This window comes from Neomonachus schauinslandi, chromosome 6 (genome assembly GCF_002201575.2).
Source record: "Neomonachus schauinslandi chromosome 6, ASM220157v2, whole genome shotgun sequence".
Taxonomy (NCBI): domain Eukaryota; kingdom Metazoa; phylum Chordata; class Mammalia; order Carnivora; family Phocidae; genus Neomonachus; species Neomonachus schauinslandi.
Window position 1 is genome coordinate 89845479 of NC_058408.1, and position 18106 is coordinate 89863584.

The window sequence follows — 18106 nt, forward strand, 5'->3', positions numbered from 1 at the left end:
TTCATCATTATTTTATAAAAGTATTCCTGGAAGAGAGCAAGCATGTGTTTAAAGGTTGCAATTAAATCAAGGGTTTTTTCCTCAACAGCACACACTTTCAAGTGTTACACATACCTTGGCTTTAGCTTCTACCTGAGCTCCGTCTTGCACCAGATACCTCACGACTTCGGCTTGGCCAGACCGAGCCGCCATGTGCAGTGCTGTTTCTCCTCTCTGGGGGACAGGAGCCAAAGGTAATTAACTGCAGCTCTCAAGAAGGGTGGCATGTCTTATTTGCATAAAGCTTATGATGGAGGGCTTTTTTTTTTTAGGTAAAAAATAGTCCCAAGTACTTCCTTATTGAAAATGAGGAAAGGTAGGAAATTAAATACTCAAGAAGTTCACATCCACCTGATTCATGATGGAAGGACTGCTATAATACTGGGGAGCCCAGTCTCTGTCAGTGTCAGAAGTGTTGCTCTGTGTGGCCTCCTCAGGGCTCGAGAGCTGAATGCTCACTGGAGCCCAGCAGGAGAGGAGATGAGCGAAGGAGGGCACCTGGGGATGCTCCACAAGAGAGCCCCACGCCTCGCCCATGGGAGGCCACTGCTTCCCAATATGCGGACAGATTCAGTCGCCGTGCAGGATGCCAGCCCTGGCAGGCCACACCTTCCTATTTTTCAAAAGCAGTGGCAGTTTTGATGTATACTTCTTAAGCCTGGACCACAAAATCAGAGTTGCTCCCAGAACAAAACAAAAACCCAAATCTTCAAGGGCAACATAGACACCCCTGAGGGCCAGACTCGGCTGGGGATGGCTGGTTTGCACTCTCCGCTTTATCTCAGCACACCAGTATCCTAGTCTTTGCACATTATCCCATGGGGTCATTTTCTTTGTCACTGGACTCCTCCACCCCGACCATTCCCTCATTTTCACCAAAGAGAATTGAATTCATGCTATCTATTCATTTATTTAATAAAAAATGAAAACCACATAAAAAACATGGATAGACAGAAATAAAAAGTCACAGAAATCAAATAGATTCTCTCACACCACTGATACCCACCTACAAATTCCATTTATAAATCAAGCCTTGCTTTACAGGGTATCCACCTCTCTGGCAGGATATACAAAGACACATTTCACATGTAACTTGTTACTATGTTTACTGGTAAAGCATTGGGGATAGAGTTTATCATATTATCCAGGGTCCTCTTTATGAAGGGAGTCCTTCACTCTCTGGCATTAGTAACAGAAAAGATTACCTGTCAGCTGAGAAGCTGGTCTGTTGCTATCTTGTGGATGTGTTGATTTGGGCGCCAAAAGACAGAGAGCCTTACTGGAAGCCCACCCTCAGGGGAGTGTGCAGGACCTTGCGGCTGGCCCCTTCTGTGCTAGAGTGTGGTTTATTTGATTTTTACTGCTTTGGTGCTCATGAGTCCAACTAGGGTTCTTAGGCTTGCAGTCTGTTATGCTAATAACACTATGATGTCAAACTTAAAAGTCCTGTAAAATAATGTCAAATGCCACGTGTAGATCTAGGGTGAGAAATCACTTCTCTGATAGTTACTCTGATATGAGTCTCATAGTTCTGCAGAGGAATGATTAGTGTGGAAAAACAGTATCACCCAATAATCTATGAACATGGATTTGCTATAACCATGGGTTTGCTATAACATGGTGAAGCACACTAAAGAGAAAAATTACTTTGATTTTACTTGAAATTACAATAATGATAATTTGAAGTGCTTCCTCAACATGAAACACTTCCTAAATACTGCTATTGTAAAAAAAACCCAAAAAATTCTTCCCCCCCACAAAAGCTATTTTTCAGAGCATAATGTCCAATAGTAACGTATCTGTAAGGCTAATGCACACAACCCGTAAGCCCTAACAATTTGTGACCAGCTAGCAATTGAATGGATCTTGCCTTCGAAGTAAAGGAAATCACAGGTATTCTCAAATTTTGTCCTTTTAAGCAGTCACAGTAAATAGTAATTAATTTAATTATAATAAAAATATGTAAATAAGAGCAATCTTTACCAGTTTCTTAAATATCCATAATTGGACCTTCTTTCTTAAAAGGATACTTACCACATTGGTAGTGTTTGGTGAGGCTCCATGATGCATTAGTTGTGATACGATATTTACATGCCCCATGAAGGCAGCAACATGGATTGGGGTAAGGCCCGACTAGGAAGAAAAGAGTTTGAAATGTTGTGATCTTATCATAAATAGGTTTTGTCTGCCTGCCTCCCTGCCTGCCCCCCATCCACCCACCCACCCACCCACCTTAACATAACCACTTGAGTGATCAGATCAGAAGACATCAGGACATTGCCTATTATGGGCACAGATGCTAGAAGATAATGTATCAGTACCTGATCATCATTTCCTTAAAGCAGGTTCAGTGATTATGAAAGACCTATGTCAAATCCACTAAGGAAGAAAGATTTCATGTATTTTATAAAGATCCATGAGAAAAAATTAGAGAAAAATGACTTGAAGTTTTTTTGCCTTTGCTACCAAACCTTCTTTATGCATATAATTATGTGTGTATGTGTTGGGGGTGGGGAGAGAGCGGTGTGCATGTGATTACATACATATTAGTAAAAAGTTGACTTTTATTTCAGATCTCATTTTGGCCTTTAAAAATGATTCCCATGCACTAAGAATCAACTGATTACATTATACACGAAAGAGCATGGTACTTAATGCCAACTTTCTAATAAATGAGCAAATCGGCATTAATAGCTTTAATCATTTAATTTTTTAATTTTATGATTATAAATTAATATTTATAGTTTTATGACATGATTAAGGCAAATAATACAATGGTCACTAGACTAGACTTTAAATGTTATGTTTGTCTCAATCCTACACACACACACACCCATAACATTTGTGCTTTTTATGTGAAATGATGCCATTTGTAATTTTTTAGAATTTCATTCCACTTGCAACATGAACATCATCATTTGGTAAAAATATTTTAAAATACTGAATATGGCTAGAAAAAGCTAATTTTTTTTTTAAAGAGAGTGAGAAGGAGATACCAATCACAACAGAAATTTGAGAAATGTCAAAAAATGTCAAAAAAATACGTGAAAGGAATTCTGCCTAATAAAAGTGAGGTAAAAGGCAGAAGAGAAAGAATTCTGGTTGCCCCGCCTTCAAATAGTGGGAACAGAGGAAACTGGAGAAAAGAACTGTGTTGTAATTTGGCACTTTTTTCCATCAGCAGGGGGAGTCATTAGAACATATGCAGGGCCAAGCCCTCATCTCGGTCTGCCCTGCCTTTGAAAGCTCCGAGGGAGTACCTACAGGCCTGGCAGCAGTCCCTGCTCAGCGGCTGACGTCTCTGGATATTTATTCAAACATCAGTCAAAAAAATTTCATTTCAGAGCCCATTCTGACCTTTAAAAAATGGTTGCTGTGCGCTGAGAATAAGCTTTTAAAATCACAGGTGCCATAATAAAGCCATAAGAGTGATGAAAGAACAAAGTAGTATTAATATTTTCAACCATTTAATAATTTTAAAATTCTGTTACAAATCAAGGCAAATATTTCATCTGCAGATAAGAACCTGAGGCAAAGCAACGGTCACTGGGCTAGATCTCAAATTTTATATTTGCGTCCGATGCACCAGTCTTTATTGGTGCATTCAGTGACCTTTACTGGATGGCCTACACTGTGCTGCTGGTGTCTACAGACCAGCGGGACTCGGCCTGCGCTAGTGGAGCCTGGGCTTTCTTGGGGCAGGTGAGCCTAGGTCATAAGTGCTTCGATGGAAATAGGCACGGGAAGAGGCGCTCTGAGGAAGAGCTCCTAGACCAGGCCAGGGGGTGAAGGATTTCCTGGAGAGGGTGGCCCCCGATCCCGTCCTGGAGCGTGTGTAGGATTAGCTGAGCAAAGCGGGGGTGACACATGGAGGGTGCAGAGATAGGGAGGTTAATGAAAGGGTGTCCAGTCTAGGGAGGTGCCACAGTTGGCATCTATGGAGACCGGGGTGCCAGGGGTGGGGCAGTGGTGGAGAGTCTGGAGGGGTGGAGGCCAAGCTCGGGTTGCTGTGCTGCAGGCCCAGCACTGGCCCTGGTGGAACATTCCTCTGAGTTCCATGTCGGTTTGTACAAAAGAAACCTAGAGCTAGTCCTTTATTAACTTCAGCAACTCTGTGTTTCATTAATTCTGAATTTTGAGAGAGAGAAAGGTTCAGTTTACAAACACGGAGAGGTGGTGGTATACAGTTTCTCCACCTTGGCACATGTGACATTTTGCGCCAGATAGTTCTTTGGTATAGAAGGCTGGCCTGTACACTGTAAAATATTCCGTAGCATCTGGCCTCTAGCCACTGGACACAAGTAGCACCATCTGGCTGTCACAGCTAAAAATACCTTCAGACTTTGTTAGATGCCCCCTGGCGGGCAAAATCACCCCCAACTGAGAAGCGCTGCATGACAGGATCTCATGTAAATTATGCTTTCAGTGATGGTGCCACTCACCCTTGAGCACGGAGCGTGTGTTTTGGATGATGTGTTTGCACTCATCCCCCCCCCCCCCCCATACACGTGTCTGTTCTCCGGACGTGCAGCCCCTCGGGTGAAGGGTTCAGAAAGTAATCAGTAGCAATCACATACACAGCAAAACGAGCTGTTCATGGAGGATGGCTCTAGGAGTCCAGCTGTGAAGGTACACCCTGGTGACCTGGAGAACCCCAGAAATCCTACTCCCCTCACCTCGGTTACGGCTTGGATGGATGCACCGTGTTTCAGAAGGAGTTCCATTACTTTAATTCGATTCTTCTTGCAGGCAATATGAAGAGGAGTAAAGCCATTCTGAAAGGGACAAAGACACAGAAGCATGACTGCTTTTCATGGAAATCCAGTTCCTCTGAGTGTGGCAAAATGTTTCGAAAATGATGTTCTGCAAGGATTTGGAAGTAAATGAAACAAGGAGGGGTTAAACAGAATGCAGATGCTTTTCTGGAAGCGTAGGTAGTCTAGCTGCTCCTAGAAATCCACAGTACTCTGGTGATCATGAACAGGAAGTGAATTTTTGTTGCAGCCTCTTGGTAGCTGAGGCAAAATGGTCATGCATTTTTTTTTTTTTTTAGATTATTTTATTTTGGAATTCACTCTTCCAAATAATATGTCCCTCCCTCCTCCATCTCATTTCAAACACAGACTAAAAACAGCTGGGCCCAAACATTTGTCCTCACAGTCAAAACTTTGCCAATGCCATTCAGTATTCTCTGCTGCATTTTAGGACAACTACAAGACTGGTTCTAGAATGTTTTCATCCCTTCCAGTTTTAAGGTTCAAATACGTGCTTACTCCAAGGAAGCAGGAAACAGCCCAATGTTATTTGGATCATTTGGTTTAATATTTAATCTAATAAAGGAGTCTGCTTTTTAACAAATTACCTCCCAAATCATACTGCCTGATAATTGAGACCACAGAGCATTTTTCAGTCACCATAGAGAACCATCAAGTATCAGGGTCCACTAGAAAAGCTTACGTCAAAGTCACTAGAGGTGTTTTCATAGCCATTCTGAGACCGTTTACCTGGCCATAGTCCATCCCAGGAGGACTGGCTACAACCTCCACATGTTGTGAAATCTTCCGAGTCAGAGGAAAATAAGAGTGAATGCCCACACCCTGTTCTAAGGCTTTTTTTTTTTTTTTTTCTTGTATGGAAAAATGAGTCATGATTGCTAATTTCTTTTCCTCCCTTCTCAGAATTCAAAGATATGTTTGATATACTGGGCAGGTCAACAGCTCTTGAAATGCTGCTGTGGTAAAAGCTTTTAGAGTGACAATGACGGCCTGGGGTCGGAGTGCTCCTCAGTCCTCGAGTTTTGGGCCCCCAGAGCAGCTGAGGCTCTGGGGAGCCCTTCGGACAGGGAGACAGCACCAGCTGGAAAGGAACAGTGACCCTCCCTAAATCAGTTGATCAGATGACAGGCTGTACCTCAAAATTGCTCGTCAACTCACATGTTTTCCCTAACATTTGGTGACTGTTTTTTTTCCTAAACATGGGTGCTTATTCCGAATTAAATTTAAACAGCTTACCAAATTGGGATTATTTATTTTTCCAAAGACAAAAACACTATCTCATCAAGAAAATCAAACTATAATACAGCTAGGGGTTAAAATAACAGATCATTTTAGGAGTTAAGACTACAAATCAGGCCCAAATTTTCATTTTTATCAGTAGGAAAAGGAGATGACAGGCTGTACGTTAGCTTACACGGTAAACATAACACAAAATTTCAGCTCACAAATTCCCAGACTGCTGATGTGTAAGAGAAAGTTTTTTGACCACTTTGCCTCATGTTTTTAGATCTCAGAAAAAAAATTTAATTCACATAATTATAAGTTTACCTTCAGTAAGATAAGTGTGACCACCTCAGTCTTTTTTGTACTTATACAGTCTTTGGGTCTTATTTATGTAAGATCCATCAGCCTTGTTCACGTCAGAAATAGGCTGTTTCTTTAAAGGATATTTGAAACAGTTGATAGGACGTACACTTTATTTAACTAGACCTTCTGTTTTTACCTCCTCAAGGTAATCCCTCTCCTGTGGAGGTTGCACACTGTCAGCAAGACAACATAGGCTGGACCTGTTAGCTGAGCCACTCACCAGGGCTTTGGCATTGGGGTTCGCTTTCTTGTCCAGGAGAACCTTGGCGACTTTGTAATGGCCACAGTGGGCAGCCACGTGCAGGGCAGTCAGGTAGTCATTGGTGACGTCATCCACAGGCACGTTATGCTGGAGGAGAAGCTGCACACAGTTCAAGTGATCCCCTTGTGTGGCCATGTGCAATGGAGACAATCCATTCTAGAACACGCAAGAAAATCAGAGTTTACTGTTTTACCTTTTAAACGCAAATGTGCCAAACACAAAATACAGCACAAATATGAAAAGATGAAAACCTAGTTTTTCACACAGAAATACCTTCTCTTTTTTAAAAGTTTTTTTTAAGTTTTATTATTTAAATTCCAGTTAGTTAACATGTAATATTATTTTTAATTTTAAGTAAACTCTATACCACACACGGGATCAAAGATCAAAGTCACATGCTCTACCAACTGAGCCAGCCAGGCACCCTCTTTTTAAAAGGTTTTGATGATTGTTTTGAACTATAGCTACTTTTAAAACTAGTCCTCTCACTTCTTTTATCAGTTGAAACTAAATTTTCCAAGATAATTTCTTTTCTGATTTAAAAATAGGGTAAATTGGGGCTCCTGGGTGGCTCAGCCAGTTAAACATTCCACTCTTGATCTCAGCTCAGGTCTTGATCTTGGGGTTGTGAGTTCAAACCCCGTGCTGGGCTCCACGCTGGACGTGGAGCCTACTTAAAAAAAAAAAAAAAATGTGAATTGCACTAATGTCCATTATTTATCATATTCCCAGTTAATTGGAATTCTTTTTTTTTTTTTTTAAAGATTTTTAAGCAATCTCCATTCCCAAAATGGGGCTTGAAGCCACAACCCTGAGATCAAAAGTTGCATGCTCCACCGACTGAGCCGGCAAGGCGTCCCTGGAATTCTTAATATTTAAGAGTGAAAAAGATTAAAAAAAAAAAAAAAAAAAAGCAGAAGTAGACTGGTATTCATTACACTGGTTTTTATTTTTCCTTACAAGTTACTAACACTTGATATTGATATTATATTGATTAATAAAAAAGACCTGACAAAAACAACACATTTCATTTCATATCAATGTAGAAATGAAATTTTCCCTCTTCCATCAATCTGGTGCCCCCCTGTGTCTGTGATGAGGAAAGGCAAGGCACTGACCAATTCATTAACTAACGCTTGCCTCCAGTTTAAATGAACTGGGTTCAATGACACAGTTAATCACGCGTGGTAGGAATAAGTAAAAAAATTCTTTAAAGAGTTGCGAGAAGAAATGAAGTGGCTCAAAGGTAAATAAAGCCTTATAAACAGGTTGGAGGGACATTTAGCATCCAGTATTTGTTTCCCAGTGAAGGTAAAAATAAGGTATTTAGATGTCAGTCCTTTCAAGCATGCTTCCTTTACATATGGAGGCAAAGTGGAGGAGCCTGGGAAATTTCTAGAGAATCCAATTATCAAGAGAGGCTCTATTAATCACTGTAACATAGTTTAACATATCTGGGGGGTGGCAGGAAGCGAGTGCAAATTCAGTTTCCAAAAACCTTGTCATTGGTGAACTTTGAAAATAATGATGGATTAAATAGACACAGATGACACAGGGATTTCTGAATCCTCTGGGCCAAGGTATTTCCCGTAATTTATCTATAAATGATATAAAATAGGAGATCAAGATAGGAAGAAACAGTGCAAGCCTTTCCGTAGCCGCTCTCATGGTACCATTCATTCACTGTGATATATTTCAACACAACACTAGTTGTGTTCCTTGAAAGCAAAAGGTTCATGGATTATAATTTCCCCAGATTGCCCGGCATATATAGGAAAATAAATATTCATGTAACTTTAAAGACTTCATACATGGTCGGTCAATCAGAATATTTCTGCCTAAAAAATTCCACTCTAACAGTCTGAATCAAAGTAAACACTAATGTGCAACAAAGGATGGGGACATTTCTCATTTGAGATACTGCCTCCCATGAGCATACGTACATAAGGCACTCCTTTCCTTCCTGCCAAGACATTCCTTTGCTTTATGTTTTGAACGGTGAAGTAAACAAAGAAACAAAATCTCAGAGATCAAATGACAGTCGTGGAGAGTAGAAATGGGAGGCAGTGCCAACAAAAGAAGAAAATTCTCTAACAATACACAAAATAATATATGAGTAGGTAACTTATAGGTCATTGGAGAAGGAGAAGAAAGTAAAGACCATCTGCCCTAGGGAGAGGGTTCTTATTACATCCTGCTCCCTCATAAAGCTGAAAATACAGATCCAACACGACGGGTTTTCTTAGCTCAGAAAGATGAAAGCTTTAAGGAATTAAACAGATGGCCTTAAAGCCAGGAACGCATTCATTCACTTAACATTCATTCAGGAAATGTTTCTTGGAGGTCTATTGTGTGCCAGACAATAATTTAGGTGCTTGGGGTACCGCACTGAAGGAGGCAAAATCCTTGGTTTCATTTTATCCAAGAGAGAGATAGCACACAAGAAGATAAGCTAACAAGAAGGCCTCCCTGAGAAGAAAAGATTGGAGTTGAAAAATGGGTGGAGACCGCAGAGATCTGGGACAAGCTGAGGGAACTCATCTATAGGCACAGGACGTGAGGACAAACCTGGTGTATTCTGGGAAGCGGAAGCAGGCCAGCTGGCTGGAAGACGGCAGGGAGCAGAACAGGAGATAAGGCAGAGAGGTAGTCAGATGCTGGTCAGGAATTTATTAGTGCAAGAGGACATTTCTGAACAAACATGGTATACGTGACCTATGTGTATCCATCCTTTCCCAAACTCCCAAGTGATTTAAAAGATGAAACCAGAGAGGGAGACAAACCATAAGAGACTCTTAAACTCAGGAAACAAACTGAGGGTTGCTGGAGTGATGGGGGGTGGGAAGGATGGGGGTGCTGGGTGACAGACATTGGGGAAGGTATGTGCTATGGTGAGCGCTGTGAGTTGTGTAAGACTGATGAATCACAGACCTGTACCTCTGAAACAAATAATACATTATATGTTAGGAAAATTTTTTTTTAAATTTTAAAAATTAAAAAAAAAAGATAAATTCCACAAGGAAATACACGTGTGTGTGTGTGCAGGCCCACCCACATACACCCCCAAAACACACAGGAAAGGAAATAAAAACAGATGTGTGATGTCTAGAAATTTTAGAATGTGAAAAGAGGGTTTAGTGCGTTAACACATCTGGCAGAAGAGAGAAGGTGGAATGCTAAGTGTCTGTGAAGGGGTATCATCAGTGGTGTACTGGTTAATGTTTAACAATAACAGCTCTTTGAAAAAGAAAAACCCCAATATGTGGCCTTTGCCAATCCCCATGGCATAAAGAACCCCACCATGACCGATTTCAAGCCATCAACATGATGTCACTGAATATAGAACTGGAAAAAGATGCACATGGTAGGCTCAATGATCTGGCTCCAACATACCACTGGGTAAAATAAAGAAAAGTGATTTATCTCTCAGATGCCCCAAAGGCAGGGGATATAGAAACACAGCACACCTTGGAAGATAAAGATGAGGCTTGGAGTCAAAAGCACGATTGGTTCACCTGTGTATGGAGCTGTCAGGTTTACAAAGCCAGATGACTGTCACTTGTCCTTACAGGAAATCAGGAGTTTAGTGTCTGGAGAAATTGAAGCAGAGCGATTCTGGATGCAGGAGCGTGGGCAGAGCATGGGGCAGTGGTGAGGCTCTGGACTGAGAGCAGGTGCTCACAGAAAAAGGAAGGATGGTATGAGTGTCAAGGGTGTGGTCTCTCGAGTTAGACTGCCTGGATTCAAATCCTTGTTCTGCCATGAACTGAGCTACCTTGAGAAAGCTTTTTTATCGCTTTGGGTCTCAGTCGCCTCATCTACAAAAAGGGCCTGATAGTAAGACTAGTGCCTCATTGCGGGGTTCAACGGGTTGATATATGGAAAGTGCTTAGAGCCTGCTATGAAGTAGACACCATGTAAACATTTGTTATCACTGTTGTGACTGGTGTATGCGTAGAGGACTGGCAGAATGACAGCCCCTTTTCCTTTTTCTGACTCTGAATGTACTGACACAGCCGTACACTGCAAAAGATTGGAGGACTCGTCTCTCAAAAAAACTGAACTTCACAGAAAAAAGGGTAACTAACTGTGACATGGGGCGACGCGTCCAACCACCACCTGATACACCGCAGTGGAGCCCTGTCTACACTGGCATAGAATTTCCACTCAAATGTCAGTGCCTGACACGGATGGTGAGGAACAGACATCTGTGGGAAACCCCCAACATGAAAGAGAGAGCCAAAGCCAACAAAGAGAAAAAAGAAACTGTGAGGAATTAGGGACAGAAGAGAGGCAGACAAAAACTAAAGAAAAGTTATCTCGAGTGTTCTCAGAAACTATATTGCATCCATTAAACAAGAACTGGATACTTTAAGAAAAGAAGTTATCAGAGAACAAGAAAATGTTCTTGCACATTACAAGCACAAAGAAAAAAAAATCAAGGAAATTCCTTGGAAAGAAAGAAAAGACAATGAGATGCGCAAAAGGGAGAAAAGACTGAGATAGCAATTTTATTTTTAGCTATGCCTTATTGTTTTGATAAAATGAAAATTAATTTTAAAATTTAAAAATTAAAAAAAAAAGATAAATTCTACAAGGGCATACACATGTGTGTGTGCAGGCCCACCCACACACACCCCCAAAACACACAGGAAAGGAAATAAAAACAGATGTGTGATGTCTATAGACATGTCTTTTTTCCACCTCTACTGCTGTCTTCCAAGCCACGTCACCACTAACTGGACCCTGCAGCAGCTTCCTTACTTGTCCCCCATCCCTCCTTGGTCCTCTCCAGCCCCATTCCCAGCGTGCAACAGTCAGAGTAGCCAGATCATATCAACTAAACCATGTCATCTGCTGCCTAAAAACCCTTGTTCTCTTAAAAATTAATTGTCTGGTCCATCTCCACTAGGGCTGTTGAGAAAACACTGACCAGAGTACTTGCAAACAGGAGTAACATGTGTTTTTGTTGTTTTGATGACGTTTGGAAATAAGGCTCTTTAGAAAGCTTAATGCAGGGGGCCCCTGGGTGGCTCAGTCCTTAAGCATCTGCCTTTGGCTCAGGTCATGATCCCAGGGTCCTGGGATTGAGCCCCGCACTGGGCTCCCTGCTCCTCGGGAAGCCTGCTTCTCCCTCTCCCACTCCGCCTGCTTGTGTTCCCTCTCTTGCTGTGTCTCTCTCTGTCAAATAAATAAATAAAATCTTAAAAAAAAAAAAAAGCTTAATGCAGCTTCCAAAAATCACTGATTTGATTAATAAAAATAGTTATATCAAAATTTATTTACAAATATTCTCTCTTTTTAAATAGTGTCAAAATGTTTTATCAGAAAAATCCAGAAGACATTTTGTAAAACATTCATTATCACGCATTCCTTTTGCATATGTCAACTTCGCCAAAGGCCCAAGCAAGATGCCCTCTTTCCAAAATTTCCAGCCTTTATCAGTTAAACAATATCCTCTTTAATAGTCTGTGAGCCCTTAAGAAATAAACCAAAGGGCTGGAGAAAGAGAGCCAGCACCCAGACTTTCGAGACTTTAGATCTTGTATTTTCTTTTGCCAATAAGCAATCATTGCTGAGTTATAAGATCAAGCATTCAGTGTTCCCAAAATAAAGCAAAAACAAGCAACACGTACAAAAATGACTTTGTGGCAGAGTGCACTCCATCAAAAGGTCTCATAAACCCAAATTGATTTTGAGGTTCTCCCAAGATCTGAACTAGGCAAGTACTTTTCATTGCTAAGTTGGAACAGTATCATTTTTCTACTATTCAAAAGGCAGTTAAATAAGTTAAATAAGCAGTAAAGGGATGTAAAGCTAAATACAGTCCATGTCCAAAAACTTGGGAAGAAATTACCTTGGTTTTTGAAAGAATGGGGGCAGCTCGATCGAGCAGCATTTCCACCACCTGCTCATGACCACTCCTTGCTCCACAGTGCAGGGGCGTCAGACCATCCTGTGGAACAAAGGCAACACTTTCAGTTGGATTCGCTGGGAAATTCCATAAATGCGGTGCATTTCTTCAGGATTCGGTGCAGCATCCAACATGCTGTAGACCTGTGACTTTAAAACATTTACTCACATATCTCAAAATAATTTCCTATTCTTAACCAGAGAACTAAATTTTTCATAAGTTTAAGTAGTTGTAAAGTGTGTAATTTCCCACATATTAGAATACTCACCGTTAAAAATATAATTGTTTCACTACTTTTTCCATATCCAAAGGAATTGAAATACCATAAGTAATTTGATAGCCACCATTTTAAAAAGTAAAAAATAAACTTCTAAAATAAGAATTTGTTTTTTTTAAAAGGTCAACCTCATTTTATTTTTTTAAATTTAAATTCAATTAGCCAACATATAGTGCATCATTAGTTTCAGATGTAGAGTTCAATAATTCATCAGTCGCATATAACACCCAGTGCTCATGACATCACGTGCCCTCCTTAACGCCCATCACCCAGTTACCCCATCCCCCCACCGACCTCCCCTCCGACAACCCTCAATTTGTTTCCTAGAGTTACGAGTCTCTCATGATTTGTCTCCCTCTCTGATGACTTCCCATTCAGTTTTCCCTTCCTTTCCCTATGATCCTCTGCACTGTTTCTTATATTCCTCATATGAGTGAAACCATATAATAATTGTCTTTCTCTGATTGACTTATTTCCCTCAGCATAATACCCTCCAGTTCCATCCATGTCAATGTAAACGGTAAGTATTCATCTTTTCTGAAGGCTGAGTAATATTCCATTATATATATGTACCACATCTTCTTTATCTATTCATCTGTTGAAGGACATCTCAGCTCCTTCCACAGTTTGGCTATTGTGGAGATTGCTGCTATGAGCACTGGGGTGCATGTGCCTCTTCAGATCATTACATTTGTATCTTTGGGGTAAATACCTAGCAGTACAATTGCTGGGTCGTAGGATAGCTCTATTTTTAACTTTTTGAGGAACCTCCATATGGTTTTCCAGAGTGGCTGCACCACCTTGCATTCCCACCAACAGTGTAACAGGGTTCCCCTTTCTCCACATCCTCGCCAACATCTGTAGTTTCCTGATGTTAATTTTAGCCATTCTGACTGGTGTGAGTTGGTATCTCATTGTGGTTTTGATTTGTATTTCCCTGATGCCAAGTGATGTTGAGTATTTTTTCATGTGTCTCTTGGCCATTTGTATCTCTTCTTTGGAGAAATGTCTGTTCATGTCATATTCCCATTTCTTGACTGGATTATTAGTTTTTTTGGGTGTTGGATACTAGCCCTTTATCTGATATGTCATTTGCAAATATCTTCTCCCATTCTGTAGGTTGCCTTCTAGTTTTGCTGACTGTTCCTTTGCTTTGCAGAAGCTTTTTATCTTGATGAAGTCCCAATAGTTCATAAAATAGGAATTTGTAATAGGAACTTGACATTGGTCCTTTCCCTCTTGCATTTCTCTGTCCATTTCACTTTCCCTACAAAAGGAGGGAAAGAATCTCAAGCAGACTACTTGCTGAACACGGAGCCAACATGGGGCTCAATCTCATGACCCTGAGATCATGACCTGAGCAGAAACCAAGAGCTGGATGCTTAACTGACTGAGCCACCCAGGCTCGGTATTTTTAATTGTGTATTTTTAATTAATTACTATATCATATCTCTTTGTTATGAAAATATAGAAGTTAAATTTTAAAAAGTTCACAGATTTCCTGAGAACATAAGCTTTTAAAGCATCAAAAATAAATCTCCTAATTGGAGTTATTATAATTATTCAGACATAATTGGTCAAAATAGTGAAAACTTTACAAATTTTATGATTATTATACAAGAGCACCAATTTATTAAAAAGTTCCTCTCTTAATGAGAAGTATGTTCTCACAACTAGTTCATGTATCTGCTAATGAATATTAGTTATTCTGGAATGAGAGAGAGACAGCATCAACACTATCCCTTTTTTTTAAAGTCAAATGCAGTCTTTCTTCTTAAAATTTTTTCTATATTTTAAAAATTCCAGTATAATTAACATACAGTGTTGTATTGGTTTCAGGAAGACAATATAGTAATCTGACAATTCTATGCATTACTCAGTGCTCACCCTGATAAGTGTACTCTTAATCCCCTTTATCTATTTCACCTATCCCTCTACCTACCTCCCCTCTGGTAACCATCAGTTTGTTCTCTATAGTTAAGAGTCTGTTTTTTGGTTTGTCTCTTTTCTCCTTTGTTTCGTTTCTTAAATCCCACATATCAGTGGAATTATTGACTTATTTCACTTAGCATTATACCCTCTATATCCATCCATGTTGTTGCAAATAGCAAGATTTCATTTTTTATGGCTGAATAATATTCCACTGTGTGTGTGTGTGTGTGTGTGTGTATACATACATTTTTTTAAAAAGATTTTATTTATTCATTTGCGAGAGAGAGCACGAGCAAGGGGAGAGGCAGAAGGAGAGGGACAAGTAGACTCCCCACTGAGCAGGGAGCCTGATGTGGGGTTCAATCCCAGGACCCTGAGATCATGACCTAAGCCAAAGTCAGATGCTCAACCAACTGAGCCACCCAGGTGCCCCTATACCACATCTTCTTTATCCATTCATCTATTGATGGATACTTGGGCTGCTTCCATAATTTGGCTATTGTAAATAATGCTGCAATAAACATAGGGGTGCATATATCTTTTCCAATTAGAGTTTTCATATTCTTTGGGTAAAGACTCAGTATGACTGGATCATACAGTGATTCTATTTTTAATTTTTTGAGGAACCTCCATACTGTCTTCCACAGTGGCTGCACCAGTTTGCATTCCTTCCAACAGTACCCAAAGGATTCTTTTCCTCCACACCCTCACCAACACTCATTTCTTGTTTTTGATTCTAGCCATTCTGACAGGCGTGAGGTGGTATCTCATTGTAGTTTTATTTGCATTTCCCTGATGATGAGATGTTGAGCATTTTTCATGTGTCTGTTGGCCAACTGGATGTCTTTGGAGAAATGTCTGTTCATGTTTTCTGCCCATTTTTTAATTGGATTGTTTTTTGGTGTTGAGGTATAAATTTTTTATATATTTTGGATACTCACCCTTTATCAGAGATATCATTTGCAAACATTTTCTCCCATCCAGTAGGTTGACTTCTAGTTTTGTTGTTTACTTTTCTATGCAGAAGTTTGTTATTTTGATGCAGTCCCAATAGTTTATTTTTGCTTTTGTTACCCTTGCCCCAGGTGATGTATCTAGAAAAATGTTGCTAGGGCCAGTGTTGGAGTAATTATTGCCTGTGTTCTCTTCCAGGATTTTTATGGTTTCAATTCTCACATTTATGCCCTTAATTTTTGAGTTTATTTTTGTGTATGTTGTAAGAAAGTAGTCCAGGTTTATTCTTCTGCATGTAGCTGTCCAGTTTTTCCAATACCATTTGTTGAAGAGACTGTATTTTTCCCATTACATATTCTTGCCTCCTTTGTCGAAGATGAATTGACCATATAATTGTGGATTTATTTCTGGGATCTCTGTTCTGTTCCATTGATATATGTGTCTAGTTTGGTGCCAGTACCATACTGTTTTGATTACTACAGCTTTGTAGGATATCTTGAAATCTGGGATTGTGATACCTTCAGGTTTTTTGTTTGTTTTTTTCTTTTTTTCTTTTTCAAGATTACTTTGGCTATTTGGGGTCTTTTGTGGTTCCAGACAAATGTTAGGATTGTTTGCTCTAGTTCTGTGAAAGATGCTATTGGTATTTTGATAGGGACTGCATTAAATCCGTAGATTGCTTTGGGTAATATGGACATTTTAACAATATTTATTCTTCCAATCCATGAGCATGGAATATCTTTCCATTTGTTTGTATTGTCTTCAATTTACTTCCTCAATGTTTTATAGTTTTCAGAGTATAGCTCTTTCACCTTCTTAGTTAAATTTATCCCTAGGAATTTTATTATTTTTGGTGCAAACACTATCCCAATGTTTGTTTTTATAAATGTTAGTGCTGAGACATTTTGTCTGCATAAATAAGTAAATGGACTTTTGTTAAAGCAGGTTCACTAATTCTTTGAACTCCTGAATTACATGCCAAAATAGCCTGATGTTTCACCAAAGATTTTTTTCAGTGATGCATCATAAGACAACTCTATTAGGTCCTTCATTTTTGTTGGCAGCAGGATTTCTACCCATCCAATGAGCAGAATTTGTTATTTGATCATTAGAGTCACATAGTTGTTAACATGACACCGATACCCTGAACTCTTCCCCTTGCTCCACTCTGTCCCCCTTTATCCCCAGGTTTTGCACCCTGGGGCCAGGTATCTGAGAGTTGGTTAGGTCTTTCTTTGGTGCTAGGGTAGAAGGACTTTCTAGATTGTATGAGCAGATCTTGAAAATAACCCTAAATATCCTAATGTATAATCGGTGAGGTACAATCCTATTTCTAACCTACCAGCCACAACCCAGAATTAAAATTCCTTAAAAAATGAAATTTGAATCACAAGCATTCCATGACCTCATTTGATCATGCTGTCAGCATGTTCAAATATTCTGCCTTTTATGCTGATTTAAAACATTTGCTCTTATAAACTAAAGCAATGTATAGATTTTTAAGTTGGAAATAGCATTTTGCTAATAAAATAGGATAAAATCAAATCTGAGAACAGATTAAAAAAAAAAAAAACACCATGATGTCCAAGGATCTTCCTAATAATGTAAAACCTGAACATATCTGAAGGAGAAATAATAATTACATCTACCTTCCACCACACACAAAAAAAACATTCCACACAGACCCTGTCATATAGTGATTGTCTTCCATGAACTGAAAGGTCAAATCTGTTTCTTTCATTTTCTCATAAGTAGACTCTAAGACACAAGAGGTGACAGAATATGTGCAGACATGTTCAAACTATGGACGCACAGAAAAAATAATTATTTTAGCCCAACTCATTTATCCTTGAAAATTATCTTCCCCAAAGCAAACTGCTATATACTGAATGCAAAGTATTTGGCTAGCTGAGAGCAAAATCGTGACCCCTCAATCCTTTGAGACATACTGTTCCTTATAGACGTACATTTTTACCCATTTCATTTTTTTAGAAAAGTTTTAATTATGGAAAATTTCAAACCTATTTCAGACTAAAGCAGCCTGAATAGAGTAATGAGTCTCTTGATGTCTGGTGCTCAGCATCAACTGTCACCTCCTGATCAAGCTTGATTCATCCCCACCCCTGACCTTTTCTCCTCTCTTAGATTATTGTGAAGCCAATCCAAGCTATGATATCATTTGATCCTCACAACTACCCCTATACAAAATGTATAATCTTCATGTGATAAATGAAGACTCTAAAGCTTCCAGCAGGTTCAATGACTCACCCAAGGTGGCACAAGCTGACTGCAGAACTCGACCAGACAGTGCGGGGCAGACAAGGCGTGTCTTGGGAGGAGTTATTACAACAAAGCCCCTCTGTTCA

The 18106-nt window shown here is 39.8% G+C and overlaps 1 protein-coding gene across 1 annotated transcript in view; it reads right to left on the minus strand.

The window, feature by feature from the left end:
• The window catches only part of LOC123323178 (ankyrin-3), a 113578-nt gene that overhangs the window by 39998 nt on the left and 55474 nt on the right, over positions 1-18106 (minus strand). The window contains exons 9-13 of the mRNA XM_044916209.1: positions 12521-12619; positions 6622-6819; positions 4716-4814; positions 2074-2172; positions 115-213 (exon numbers count right to left, since the gene is read on the minus strand). Of these exons, the coding sequence (XP_044772144.1) occupies positions 115-213; positions 2074-2172; positions 4716-4814; positions 6622-6819; positions 12521-12619 (594 nt within the window). The remainder of the gene's footprint in view (positions 1-114; positions 214-2073; positions 2173-4715; positions 4815-6621; positions 6820-12520; positions 12620-18106) is intronic.